Raw genomic sequence first — 14,852 nt, forward strand, 5'->3', positions numbered from 1 at the left:
TCCCCACTGCCATGAGATCTTCCCGGAGCTCCTTCCTTGTTGTCCTTGGGTTAGCCTTGACTCTTCGGACAAGCCTGGCCTCGGCACGGGAGGAAACTTTCAAAGGCGGTCCAGGCCGTGGAAGGCTAACAGTAGTTCCATAAGCCTTCCACTTCCAGATGATGCTCCCAACAGTGGAGACAGGTAGGCCCAACTCCTTGGAAAGGGTTTTGTACCCCTTGCCAGCCTTGTGACCCTCCACGATCTTGTCTCTGATGGCCTTGGAATGCTCCTTTATCTTTCCCATGTTGACCATGTATGAGTGCTGTTCACAAGTTTGGGGAGGGTCTTAAATAGTCAGAAAAGGCTGGAAAAAGAGATAATTAATCCAAACATGTGAAGCTCATTGTTCTTTGTGCCTGAAATACTTCTTAATACTTTAGGGGAACCAAACAGAATTCTGGTGGTTTGAGGGGTTGAATAATAAATGACCCTCTGAATAAACTTTTCACAATTTAAAAAAAAATGAAACAAAGAAATAACATTCTTTTTTGCTGCAGTGCATTTCACACTTCCAGGCTGATCTACAGTCCAAATGTCACAATGTCAAGTTAATTCCGAATGTGTAAACCTGCTAAATCTGCAGGGGGTTGAATACTACTTGTAGGCACTGTAATTAGAAAACATTATCTAAACTGGCTTTATTATATTTTGGCATTTAATTTTTTTTATGTAACCAACCCCTTGAAAAAAGTTCTCACTAGCCACCAGAGAACACAGAATAGCAGCTCATTTGTTAGCTTTGCTGTATAGACTTTTGCAGGATCACCAGAGGATATTTGCAAAAGATGTATGTTGAAAGAGACAACTATTGACAACCATTTTTTTTGTATTGCTGTGTCCCAGGTTTTCCCTGCCAATAGATGTTAAGGGAAGAGAAGGGACAGCCATGTTTAATCTGTAATTAAGGCTACCTTTAAATGATGAGCTGCAGGAGGCTGAAATAAAGCAACACGGTCCCAATACACCCAGATTAGGCTCTGTAGGCAGCAGCCTTGTAACAACCAGGAAGGACTGAAGACTGGTGAAAGTCTATACGCTGCCGTTACATGGGCACAACCTGACGAGTGTGTGTTTCCAATATGGCCGTCCTCATGGAAGATTTTAGAGAATAAATTGAAGGAACATAATGAGCTGTAATTGTTCCAAGAAATATAATCACAAGAATCATTGTCTTTAAGCCATGGATGGAGATTAGTCTCACCCAGCTTATTACTACTTGCACAAGAATGAAGACAAGGAGTAGGGCAGATCTTTACATCATCTCCCGTCTACATCTAGGAAACTTTCAGGTCGGGCAAACCTGAGTCATCCAAGTACGAGAAGAATGAGGTCCTGGAGCGGCTGGAGAAGGGCAGGGCTGAGGCTACGTCATACCCTTAAACCCTAAGAACACACGGCAAACATTTCCCCAGAGGCCCAGAAGTCAGAGGCCAATAGAGCGTCTTCCCATTGGTAAAAGTCATGGAACAGCGCACTAAACTACGCCAATTCCATAAGTGGGCAACTGCCATCTGTCAAACAGATACCACATCAGCCCATGGATGATGGTCACCGTCAGGCACCGGTCACAACAGCTGTTGAATAAAAGCACAACACCAAAGTAGGGTCCCACCTCGAAGTACAAAAGGAAGAGAGATTTGGGACTCAAAAGGCTTATAAATGATTATTTTTCAATGCAGCCCACATTTCCCATTACGTTTTGGTCAAAGTTGATTTTAGCCAGTTAAATGGATTGCTGATGGAGAGAATAGGAAAAAAGACAAAGGCGCTAGTGGATCAGCGGATACCTGACAGACAAGTGACATACACATGTGCTTTCTCCATGACAGCTTTCCACTGATCCACAAGTTAAAAGGGAATCTGACAACAGGTTTTTGCTACTAAATCTGAGAGCAGCATGATATACGGGCAGAGACCCCCGATTCCAGCATTGCATCACTTACTGGGCTAATTACTGCAGTTTTGATGCAATCACTGTTTTCTCTAAATGCTGAACTCTGTGCAACCCCGCCCACTGCACTGTGGCAGCTGTGTACACTGTGCATAGGCAGAAAGCTAATCATTAGTAGTGGGCAGCAGTTGGAATACCTAGCAGCAAGTCAGACCTAGACCTAATGATAATCTCCTGTTTATAAAAACGGCGATTACATAAAGCCTACAACAAGCAGCTCTGCAAGGGACATCGCTGGAATCAGGGTATCTACACTTACATTATGTGGCTCTCAGATTATGTTTCAAAAACCTTGTGACAGATTCCCTTTAATAGGAGACAGGTATATGAAATGTGTGGATTGCAGTGAAAAATAAATCAGCACATGTATCATTTGCTTGCCAGGTTTCTTCTCATACAGCCTTGGTTGTAAGGACCTTTACCTGGTACATACATTAAAGAGGTTAGGTAAGCAATGTGAACAAAGCCCAACATGTTATATAAAATGCATTTGATCCTGACTTAAAAGGGATTGTCCACTACTAGGAGTACCCTTTCTTAAACTATGTTCTGCCCCAATAAAATAATAAAGCCTAAACTCCCCTCCTGTACAGGCTCCATTCCAGGGTTGTCTGGACTCACGGTCCCGGGGCTGTGATGCAGTATTTTCTCACATGTGTAATTGTTCATTTCTTAAAATATACCTTTTGACCTACTTTATATAATTTTTAGCACTTTGCATGCAGCACTAATTGCTGTTTTAGTATTTTTTAATCACAGGCATTTTTTGTATACTATGTTACTGTATCTCTCATTTATAAGCCTTTTAATCACTTTTGCCATTATAATATAATTTATTTCTGCTGCTATATTTGGTGTACTAGTTTGGCATACGTTGTTCTTATCCAATTTTATGAGTACAGCTATTTTATTTTGTAACACGGTATATATTTTTTTACATTATTTGATTACCATTTTTTACCTGGTAGGGTGGTCTTCTATCTATAGGATATGGTGTAATGTTATTATATTGTGTTATTTATGCGGGTACTTGTGTTTATAGTGCTACATACCATGATTAATAAAGGTATTTTAACTCATTTTATCGCCCTGTGTCAAAGGTTTTGTCCCTTGGACAGCTTTGAGTGTTCCTGATAGATTTTTTTCATGCTGATTTCAGAAATGACTTCAGATTTTTCCTATCACGTAAGATTTTTGAGAAATTATACGAATCATAATATAATTCTAAAAACTCATATGAACTTTTTCTGAAACCGTATATTCTGATTTTTCCACTCAAATAACAAATCTCTGATCTACACATATGCACGCACTTATACGAATTCCGCACAGGCGCAGTGAAACGCTCGTCTGACCGTGTACGGAGCATACCACACCTCCTGGGCAGGGGAGGACTCAAAACACAATACTGACATACTTAGAGCATGGCTGAATGGACCACGACCTTCAATGCCGTTCGCTGTCCCAATGATATGGAGAGAGCGGAGAGATCATGTAACAGATTGCTACTTCTGTCTTACAAATATAACAGGATATTCAGCAAAGAACAAGAAATCAATAGAATGCCCTAATCTTCCTTCAGCCATAGGACCAGTGCCACACGATGAAAGTCTTCATGTTCCAAAGCCGCCCAAAGTATGGATAATGGAGGATGACGAAGATGAACTAACAATGTCAGTAGAAAATGAAACTGCTGCAGACCCAGACTTTGAGCCTTCTACATCTAATCCACAACTGTTCAGTCAAGCTGATCTGAGTGACTTGGTCAGAGATTTGAAATTGTCAAAGAGGCAGGCAGAATTGTTGGGATCAGGGCTACAAGAACGGAATCTCTTATTACCTGGAACAAGAGTTTGTTTTTTTGCAGTCGTCAAGAAGACCTTAAATCAATTTTTCAATCATGTCGATAGTTTAACCTTTTGCAACTACGTCTTGGGGTTGTTTGGTGCTCTTGGATGTGAACATGACCTAAAGGAATGTTCATTGACTCATCAGTTTTAAGTTTGAAGGCTGTTTTACTACACAATGGAAATATCTATCTTCTATACCTATTAGACATGCCGTACACATGAAAGAAACGTATGAGAATATGGAGTTACTGTTGACCCACATTAATAGAAATTATAACTCTGCTTCTCCCCTCTGCAAATCTCTTCACTGGCTCCCATTCCCTCAGCGTATCCAGTTCAAATTACTAATACTGACCTACAAGGCCATCCATAACCTGTCTCCTCCTTATGTCTCAGAACTAATCTCCCGATATCTTCCCTCACGTAATCTCTGGTCCTCCCAAGATCTCCTCCACACTTATTCGCTCCTCACCCAACCGCCTCCAAGACTTCTCCCAAATACCCCCTATTCTCTGGAATTCTTTTCCCCAACAAGTCCGACTATCAACCACACTTGGATCCTTCAAACGGAACCTGGAAACTCACCTCTTCAAGAAAGCTTACAGCCTGCAATGACCCAGCTACCTCCTCTCTCACCACTTCCGGTGATATCACCTCAACTGCTACAACCTACAGTCTCCTTCCCCACCATCCTGTAGAATGTAAGCCAGAAAGGGCAGGGTCCTCTCCCCTCTGTATCAGTCTGTGATTGTTAGTTTGTTTACTGTAAGTGATATCTGTAATTTGTATGTAACCCCTTCTCATGTGCAGCACCATGGTGCAATAATAATAATAATAATAACAACAAATAATAATAATAATATTAGGTGATCTAAAAGTTGTTGCACTTCTTCTTGGGCTGCAGCTTGGATATACCAAGTATTGTTGCTTTATTTGTGAGTGGGACAGTCATGCACGAGAAATGCACTATTTCAGAAAGGACTGGCTACCCCGCGAAAATCTGGTTGCTGGACAGAAGAATGTTAAACATAATCCTCTCGTTGATCCAGCAAAGATATTTCTCCCTCCTTTGCATATTAAACTTGGGCTTATGAAGAATTTTGTCAAAGCAATGAACAAAGAATCGGAAGCCTTTTCTTACTTGCGACAGAAATTTCCAAGAATAAGTGATGCAAAGATTAAAGAAGGTATTTTTATTGACTCACAGATCAGAGATATAATGAATGACAGTAGCTTTGATGGTCTTTTGCACGGTGCAGAACAAGTGGCATGAAAAGTCTTTAACCCCTTAACGTCCAATGACGGACAATCCTTCATTGGACGTCTCCCCCGCTTTCATGAGGGCTCTGGCGGTGAGTCCGCATCAAAGCCAGGACATGTCAGCTGTTTTGAACAGCTGACATGTGCCTGCAATAGGCGCAGGTGGAATCGCGATCCACCCGCGCCTATTAGTTAAACGCCACTGTCAAACGCTGACGGTGGAATTTAACCAGCGCTGACGGCCGCAAATACACGCATCACTGACCCCCATCACATGATCGGGGGGCCACCAATGGGTTGGCATAACAACCAGAGGTCTCCTGGAGACCTATATGGTTGTTGATGCCGGATTGCTATGAATGCCACCATGTGGTCGGCGCTCCTGGCAATGCTGTAATTCTGCTATGCGGCTATTGAAACATGCCAAAAGTAAAAAATGTTTTTAAAAATATGAAAAAAAAAATATAAAAGTTCACATCACCCCCCCCCCCATTCAAAAAAAAAATAAACAAAGAAAAAACCAAACACATTTGGTATCGCCACATTCAGAATAGTCTGATCAATTAAAAAAAAAAAAAAAAAAAAAAAAAGAAAAGATTAACCCGATTGCTAAACGGCGTAGTGAGAAAAAAAATCAAAATGCCACAATTACGCTTTTTTTGGCCGCTGTGACATTGCCTTAAAATGCAATAATGGGCGACCAAAAGAACGTATCTGCACAAAAGTGGTATTAAAAACGTCAGCTCGGCCCACAAAAATTAAGCCCACACCCAACCCGAGATCATGAAAAATGGAGACGCTACCGGTCTCGGAAAGATGGTGCCAATTTTTTTTTTTTTTTTTAACAAACTTTGGAATTTTTTTTTCACCACTTAGTAAAAAAAAACAAAAAAAGAACCTAGACATGTTTGGTGTCTACGAACTCGTAATGACCTGAAGAATCATAATGACAGGTCACTTAGCATTTAGTGAACCCAGCAAAAAACAAGTGTGATATTGCACTTTTTATTTGCAATTTCACCGCACTTAGAATTTTTTTTCCCCATTTTGTAGTACACGACATGGTAAAACCAATGGTGTCGTTCAAAAGTACAACTCGTCCCGCAAAAAACAAGCCCTCACACGGCCATATCGACAGAAAAATATAAAAAAAGTTACGACTCGGGGAAGAAGGGGAGGGAAAAATAAAAATGCAAAACCAAATACACCTGGTTGTGGTTGTTAAGGGGTTAAAGATGTGACATTCAATTTCCTTGGCAACAGCAGGGCATCGAACTTTGAACAACTCGTGGACAACATGCTCACAGCATATCATTTGAGAAAATGCAATATGTCACTAAAAACGCATTTTCTACATTCTCACTTGGACTTTTTTCCAGCCAATCGTGATGCCGTTAGCGATGAACACGGTGAAAGATTTCACCAAGACGTTGTGCTGATGGGAGAAAAAGTACCAGGGAAAGTGGAGTACGTCAGTGCTGGCTGATTATTGCTGGAATCTTATTATAGAAGCATCTGACACGGATTATAATCGATAGTCGTCTGCCATACACTTTTGAACAATTGCTTTTGCTACTGACATCGATGTCCATGTATGTAGTGTCTCAGACGTCATAACGTGGACTATAAACTGTTGTCTCTTAAAAACCTTACGTGATACAGACGTTTGGAGCACATATGCGTGTTCAGCATATCAAAATCTACAAGACAAGAACTTCCCTGAAGTTTATTGCGCACTGTTATTTGACCTTTTTGTTCGTTTTTCTCTTTTTTGATTTATAATTAGCTCCGAATGATCTGCCATTCTTCCGCACACAACAGATGTTTTTTCACCTATTTGATCTACCCCTATTTGGTTAACATCTATTGTTGTGCCTAGTACGTATTTTAATTAAAACAAAAACTCAGCAAATCCGCTAACATTTTTATACCTGTGTTTTTGCTGCAGGTTTGACTGACTCAACTGAAGTCATGGGGCGCAGAAACGCAAAAAGAATTGACATGCTGCAGACAAAAAAAACACACAGAAATTTACTGACTGTGTGCACAACACTTCAGGATTGTCATTGCATTACCTTGTATAAGGATTCAATTGTGTTTTTGTACCATTTCCGCTCAGAAAAAAAAATGTGCATATAGCCTTAGATTGCAGAGCATGGAAATAAAATATACGTGGATGTAATTTACCACTGTCAGAAATGTATAGCGACATTCAAGGTGTTAACAGCAGCAACCTGAGCTTAGCTCCTACTACAGAGGACGGCTGCATAACACGGATGCTTATAACGGCTGGGCATGGGGCGGAATGAGCTGCTGAGCCCCTGCCGCTCCGGAGACCGCGCCAAACATGCGTCATACATGTATGGTGGATTTTGGAAATAGGTTAAACGGAATCTGTCACCCTTTTTTTCCCCTATTAGCTGCCGGCATAGACATCGGGGGCCTATCTACAGCATATCACGGAGTTGGGCGGTCCAGACCGATGGGTGTTGCAGTCCCATCCGGCGCCTCCCTTCTTCATGCGATGATGTCCTCTTCTCCCGTCCTGAAATGGCTCCGGCGCATTGCTCTTCCCTGTTGAGGGCAGAGCAAAATTCTGCAGTGCGCAGGCGCCAGACCTCTCCTGACGCCTGTGCACTGCAGGACTCTGCGCCGGAGCCATTACAGGACGGAAGAAGAGGACGTCATCGCATGAAGAAGGGAGGCGCCGGACGGGACGGCAACACCCATCGGACCGGACCGCCCACCTCCTTGAGTATAATATAACATGTTTTTCTTCTCTTTCAGGTTACATCGGAGGCTTATCTACAGCATTACAGAATGCTGTAGATAAGCCCCCGATGTCTACGCCAGCAGGTGAAAGGCCAAAAAAAGGGTGACAGATTCCCTTTAAAACCATCTGCCATATTCTGCAAACAGAAGCACTGTCCCAGTCTTCCTTTTTACAATGACCCCACATTGCAAGCAACCACCACTGACTGAAACAACAGCAGCTGGCATCTGTTGTACCCATTTGGCTGCTAAGCTTTGTTTTGCACAGATCACAATGTGAGGTCGGGCGGCCACACGTCCACAACTGTAGAACAGCCGGCTGATGCCCAGAGACAGCTTGTGACTTGTGTGAGCAAAGGTCACACATGATACGGTGGATGTAAAAGAGGAACCAGAATAGATGGCATTCTCACTACATACTTACATACACTTATGTCCCAGGAACGCGGTGCTCCATATGCAAGGTGTACAGATCTGCTATTATAAGACCAAGTGTATGACAACTGATTACACGTCTGGGACACGGAGAGGACAACGTCAAGAAACAGCGGGAGAACAGTACACCCAATCAGCTGGCCATATACCTCACAGACACCTCTCTCCAGGCGCTCTGCCCAATGTGTGTTATTGGTAGAAAGAGGGGAGCGAGCTGCAGATACAACCCTCTGGCGGTGTCTTATCTGCCAGAGAACAGAAAGACCACTCCTAATCTCCCTCATCACTCATGGATGGAGGCTCCACGCAGACTAGATAAATGGCAAATTCAGCTAGATTAGAATAAATTAGTCCAAAATTGCCGATATCAGCCAACAGTAACATGCACAGGGCCTCCTGACTCTTCAACAGATTATGTCAGGGAAGGGAAGGATCGGGCCTGCTGAATTTCCAATGGCCGATCCATTTGTTCCCCAGGACATAAATCGCTAACCAAGGAGCCTGGTGTAGGAGAGTGTGAGGAGACAGCTGCCAGCCAAACTGTAATGTGTGGAGGCCTTTAGAATAGGGTAATATAAGGAACTGTGCACAGGTACTTTATATAAAGACCGATAGCTTCCTCACGAAGAAGGAAGACATGTAAGATTCAGCCAAGCTGGGGTCTCGTGTTTACACCCCCTCCCACCCAGAGTGATGGCACGACCATTACTGCTTTATTATGGAGCATGTCAGCAGAAGAAGCCATGTTTTAACATTCAGGCCTCCTCCTGAGGTGGGTCAGCATGCGGAAACATCATTGTGCTCCACAATGCAGGATTAAACCATGGTACTGGCGGTGCTTGGGCTCTTGCAGCTTTTCCTTCCCATGACAGAACGCTTTTGCATACCCAGCACTGGTCTAAGAATGATCATCTGATGGCAGCCTGAAGATCTGGCCTTGTATCAGAAACAAGTCTCTAAAATCAGCTTTTAGCCTACAACATGGGTCTCTGATGAGATAAATAGCCTGCATTTATCATTATGGCCCATAAGTTGGTTCACATGGGGCCTACACTAAGCAGGGCTGTACCTGTGCAGATTAGGAAGTGTTACCTATTAATGTTTGCATTAATGAGCACGATATACTGTACAGTTATCAGCAGAGGCCAGATGACAGCAAACGGGGAAGTGTGGACCACACCAAGAGACCATAATAATAAACCTACAATGATTAACTCTGTGGGAAGATGGATGGCACCTGGCTTCTGTGACGACCTGGCACTATAAACAGTCATAAAATACAGATAAGTAGCCATAATGAGGAAAGCTGATCGATCTGTGAATCGGCCTAGGGAACATGAAGGGGTCATGGATTTTAAAGCCACATCCCATGCAAAAATAATCCGCTTTCACCCCAAATGTTTAATTTACCAGTTAGGTGTCAATGCGGCGATTCCCCGCTGATGTCCTCCTTGTGGTAGGAGTATGTGCACTGTGAGCAACGTGCACCCCGAGAAAATCTGTGCGACACCCAGCAAGTAGAATTACATCACAGGCCCCGTGCAGGCTGTACGGCGTTGGGTAAGGAGCCGAGCCTGATCCTTACCGGGCAGATGCTGCCGGCTGTATTACACTGTCAGCATCTGCTTGTAACACCAACTTCAATGCAGCCGTCAAACAATTACAGTGGTATGTAACTGTACTGGCTGCCAGTGCCATGGAGAGCGGCTCCCATTGTGATCCCTGCAACATGACTGCGGGCAGCTGATGAATCACCATGGCAATGAGGAGCTCACTGCGGCCCCCACTACCCATCACTGCCATCCTCATTTTTCAATACATCATATGGTAAAATAAATAAAAGCCATTCCAAACTACAACTCAACCCACAATTAATAAGCCGTCATACCGCTATGATGTTGGAAAAGTGAAGCAATGGCTCTTGAAAGGAGGAGAGAATAAAAAAAAGCAGAAAGTCGACCCATTATTAAGTAGTGACGAGGTAAGGTGCTTTGAACCTGGTGACTTCGGTGTGCTCGAAAACTACGTTTGAGCCACCGCAGCTGCATGTCTCGCGACTGTTCTGTGCATGTGTTGCAGATGTCGAACAACCGTGAAAAATGCAGGCGAGGGGACTTGAACATAATATTCGAGCACACTGAAGTCACTGATGGCACACACAGCGAGTACTAAACTGTTGGCACAGAAATCCAGGCAACCCTGCTTGAAGAGACTCATGTACATGCCAACCCAATAACCCAACAGTGGGCACACTGCTGGCAGCATAGGTGACCATCACATATCGTGAGGGCACAGAAAGTAAAGCTACACTTACATCTTACATCCATCACATGCTGGTAACTCCAGATTCACTTACCGATCTTGGAGGGAAATAGAGTTTCATCGTCCAGTTGGTCTTGGACCCAGGTCATCAGATAATCAATATACTTGGGAGCAGAACACTTGATGGGCTTTTTTATGTTTGTGCCATCTGCCCAGTGATATTCATACCTGCAAAATATCAAAAACAGCCCATGACGCCATTCTATCGCGGAGCTGCTCTCTGTGCATTCTCTGCATGCTATCTAATACTGTCAAGTCCCCGAGAGGAGAGCAGAGTAATCTGATGTGACTCATCCAAGATCATCTGGAGAACACATCCCCAGAACAGCAGATAAGGCTTTAAAGGATTTTTCCAGCCAAACTATTTTTTTTACTACAGATTTGTCAGTGTAGAAATAAGAAAATGAGCCTCATTTACCCCACTACTTCGGTGCTGCCAGGGATGCAGCCGTAATGTTATAGTAAGCCATCAGGTGTAAGGGCTCATATCTGCACACATTCAGCATTTGCAGCACATTTTTTGGCAACGAAAGTCATATTGGCTGGAAAAACGCTGCATAAAATATGGCTGCTTTTGATGCATTTACTTGTGACAAAAACGCATGCAAAAAAAAGTGGCCATAAACCCAAAACACAACATGTGGACAAGCTGTAAAGTTAGCTATAGAGTCAGACTGTGCCGCTCAGACAGGTGTCCAATAACAGACAGGAAACCCCCCACGATCACAATGATCACACTACAATCCCACACCCGACCTATTCTTGTGTGACTATGGTAACAGCAGGGACATACCTGGGCCCGGCAGACATCACGGAGCAGCTGATCTCGGTGCAGAATTCAGTGATGGTCCCGTACAGCATGTTAATCTGATTGAAGAAATCAACGGCTGAAGAAAAAAAAAAAAAAAAATGACTAACAACGGTGAGTCTTCACACCAACCTATGTCCGCCACCAACCTAGCTCAACTGATTCATCTATATTTAAGGTGTAGGTGCGAAGACTGGATGTAGAGCGTCTGCACAGGAGGCTCACACCGCCGCTCTGCCATATTGGATTTTCCAGCCTCGTTCACACTCGGTGAGGGAGGTATAGAGCAGCTCACTTTCTAAGTGTGAGTGATCCCAGGAGAATAAAAAAAAATTTGATCCCATTTTGCAAAGTGCAGCAATTTTTGTGGTAACCATGGCAACAAACTATGATCTGACCACTCTGGGTGACTAATACTGGTTCGGCACCCCAGGGTCCACCGCCCACATCTGTCAGCACTGAGCACACTGCTAGCCCGATCAGTCAGCCTGTCGTGCATAACAGGGAGCCAACGACGTCACGCGACCACGCCAATGGTTACCACGACAACCCCATTACATCACGAGGACATCACTGGAACTTCCAAACCAAGAACACAGCAGCGAGCATCGCCCCCGCCTCGCCCAGATTCATAATCTACACCAACTACAAAGGCACAGGAGAGAGAAAACAGAAAAGTAAAAAAATATGGATTCTGGCAATGTCGACTGTCTTCTATCTGTTGGACAAGTAAAGGTTTCCTAGTGGAGGAGGGAGTCTCAGAGGCAATGCTCCCTGGGGAAAAAAAGTGTGAAAATTATCACTGGAGTCAGCAAAACTCTGGAAGAGCGTCTCTAGGTTTGGCTGAACTAGTCACGTCTCAGGGACACGGACCTACAGGACAGCTGTCTATAGGTGGCACTAGTGAGAGCTTCCGGCGTTCTGGAGAGGAGCTAATCTGCCAACCTTCCCCTACCCAAGACCGCCGGTGACCAACACAAAGCACAACGGAACACAAAAAAGGAAATATATCCCAGTCACAAAGGGAGGAAAGAATCCTTCAGTAATTAAGAGGTTAAAAGGAAGTCGGACTCCGGACTCCACACCAGCGCCCACTGACATGATACAACTTTACACAAGTGACGCGAGGACAGTGGCAAATAGTGAGGGGCTTCTACGGGAAGTCAGGGGGGATTTTGTCCCCCTTTTCCATTAGTCTTGAGATGGGCAGGAGACACACGGGCACATACTAATGAGGAGGTCTAATGGCGACGACGCAGTATACTGGGGGAGGGGGTGTCACCTGCCATGTGTCCCAGAGCGGGGCAGCGCGGCAGACCGACATACAGTGTGGTGGGAAAACACTGTGCAATCCGGACTGTAATGCCTGCTCCCGACTTTGGAGTCTGGAGGGCGGTCCTACAGATCGACTGACAGCTATGTAAGCATGCAGCCACACAGGAAGGCTGCCATTACTGATCAGGACCGCCCACTGGACACCGAAACCCAAATGAACAAGGGCGTCAATAAACAAAACACAACTTCTACTGAATCTCGTCACTAAACTATATATAAATCTGCTCAGCTCGTTCTGCTCTGTAACAAACTGCCTTGCAAACTGGACGACACGAACAGGGAGAGCCCCTTTTACTGGACAAGATTAGCTCCCCTTAATCATGGAAGAGATGCTGGTTTTGCCCCCTTAATTACATAAGGTGCCCAAAATTATTATTATTTCTGAGAAATATTCTGTCATTTCCAGGCCAGGACCCTCCTCGCCATCTTGTGACAGCATCTCCTGACTGGCCAGAAGTCAGAGGTATCGGTCACAAGCTTTCGGTACAAGTCTATGAGCCTCGGTCTGTCCTCGTTTGGGCTCTCATAGACTTACACTGAGAACTGACCTCTGGATCATCCAGCAAACACGGGAGCGACCCGGCAGCTCACAACTAGCAGAACAGGACCGAAGACAGCGGCTGCCAAGTATAATACTAGGGGCAGGGATATTATATTAGTGACAACTAGCTGTCAAGTCATAAAAAAAGGCCAAAATTGTTCTTTGAAACGTAATCAGTCACGTGATAAAAAAAGCTATTAACTTGCAGGTATGGGGGTTAATCCGCAGGTTAATAGTGTTCTGAAGCTGCCCAGGGACAGATCTGAAACAAAATGAGGGCTGCCCAGGTGACTGCCAAGCAGCCGTGTCATCTAAAGCTCAGTTCACACTTGGGTTAGCAGTAAGCACAAAACACAGCTGGATCCACCTGACAGACCCCACCGATGGCCAACTGATCGCACTGACTCAAATTCTGTCATCTTGTGCACATGGCCTAATGCATTTCTCTAGGTATATGGTCCAAAAGGCCTGATATTACTGGCTGTCAGACAGCACCTTTCCCTACATGTACACAAGGCATCGCACAAAACTCTGCTGCCCATACCCTCAGGGAGGCGCTATCTTCTACTATATGACCACAGAACATGATGCTGCTGACATTTGGTTCTTCCTTATGGATTTCTCATAAAAACCCCTGCACGCTGCGGCTACAGCCACACAGCACAAGACTTGTACAGCCCTGATTAGTGATCTGTAAAAATGAGTGAATAAAGTCGCAGGACCCTGGTCTAGCAGTCACATCATTATCCCGTCCTTGCAGGATGGGACCCAGGAGTATCTCTTCCTACCTTAGAGCGTCCACAGCTCTTCCGTGCCGAACTGGTGCAACGTTTTGTGCGCCACACAACAGGCCAGCTAAGAAAAGAGGAGCCGTGGAGACGGTAAGGTAAGAGGTGGTTCTCAGTCCCTGGCCACACAATACTGACCCGGCTGCTGGATCAGGGTCCTGCGAATGTATTTATTCATTTCCATTTATATGGTTAAAGGGGTTGTCCACTACTACAACCCCTCCTGAATCTAAAGGTTTTGTGGCGATAAAAAAAAAGGTCTATACACACCTCCCATACTGGCGTCGTTCCACCAATGTTAACAATAGTGCTCCCGGGTCTCCTGTGCCACTGTTGTGACTCGTGGTGCCCGGCTCCCAATCAGCGCTGGTGTCACTGGCCCTGCCTTCTGACAAATCGATTAAAAGAAAGCGAGAGAGCAGCCAGGACTTCCTCATGACGTTTCATTTGTCCTAAGGCAGGGCCAGTGACGCCAGCGCTGATTGGGAGCCAGGCGTCATGTGTCACAACAACAGCACAGGATCCAGTGGAATGCAAGTGCTGGAATGGCGCCAGCACAACAGGCTAGTATACATGCTTTTATTTTATTGGGCCAAACATGGGGAATGAGAAGGAGTTGTCTTAGTAGTAGTGTCTTCGTTGACCCCTTTCCCACCCTAGACGTAAAGTTACATCTAAGGAAGGCTCCCACTGTTTGCTCCTGGCTCCAGCAGTGAGCCCGCAACTTTTTCGGCACATGTCAGCTGAT

The 14,852-nt window shown here is 44.6% G+C and overlaps 1 protein-coding gene across 1 annotated transcript in view; it reads right to left on the reverse strand.

Moving 5' to 3' along the window:
• MOB1A (MOB kinase activator 1A) overlaps nucleotides 1–14,852 on the reverse strand; it is a 28,932-nt gene that overhangs the window by 9,777 nt on the left and 4,303 nt on the right. Inside the window, exons 3-4 of the mRNA XM_073569058.1 lie at nucleotides 11,426–11,519; nucleotides 10,667–10,800 (exon numbers count right to left, since the gene is read on the reverse strand). Of these exons, the coding sequence (XP_073425159.1) occupies nucleotides 10,667–10,800; nucleotides 11,426–11,519 (228 nt within the window). The remainder of the gene's footprint in view (nucleotides 1–10,666; nucleotides 10,801–11,425; nucleotides 11,520–14,852) is intronic.

Source organism: Dendrobates tinctorius, unplaced genomic scaffold (assembly GCF_039654945.1).
Source record: "Dendrobates tinctorius isolate UK_male_01 unplaced genomic scaffold, ASM3965494v1 ptg000022l, whole genome shotgun sequence".
In the NCBI taxonomy this organism is placed as follows: Eukaryota; Metazoa; Chordata; class Amphibia; order Anura; family Dendrobatidae; genus Dendrobates; species Dendrobates tinctorius.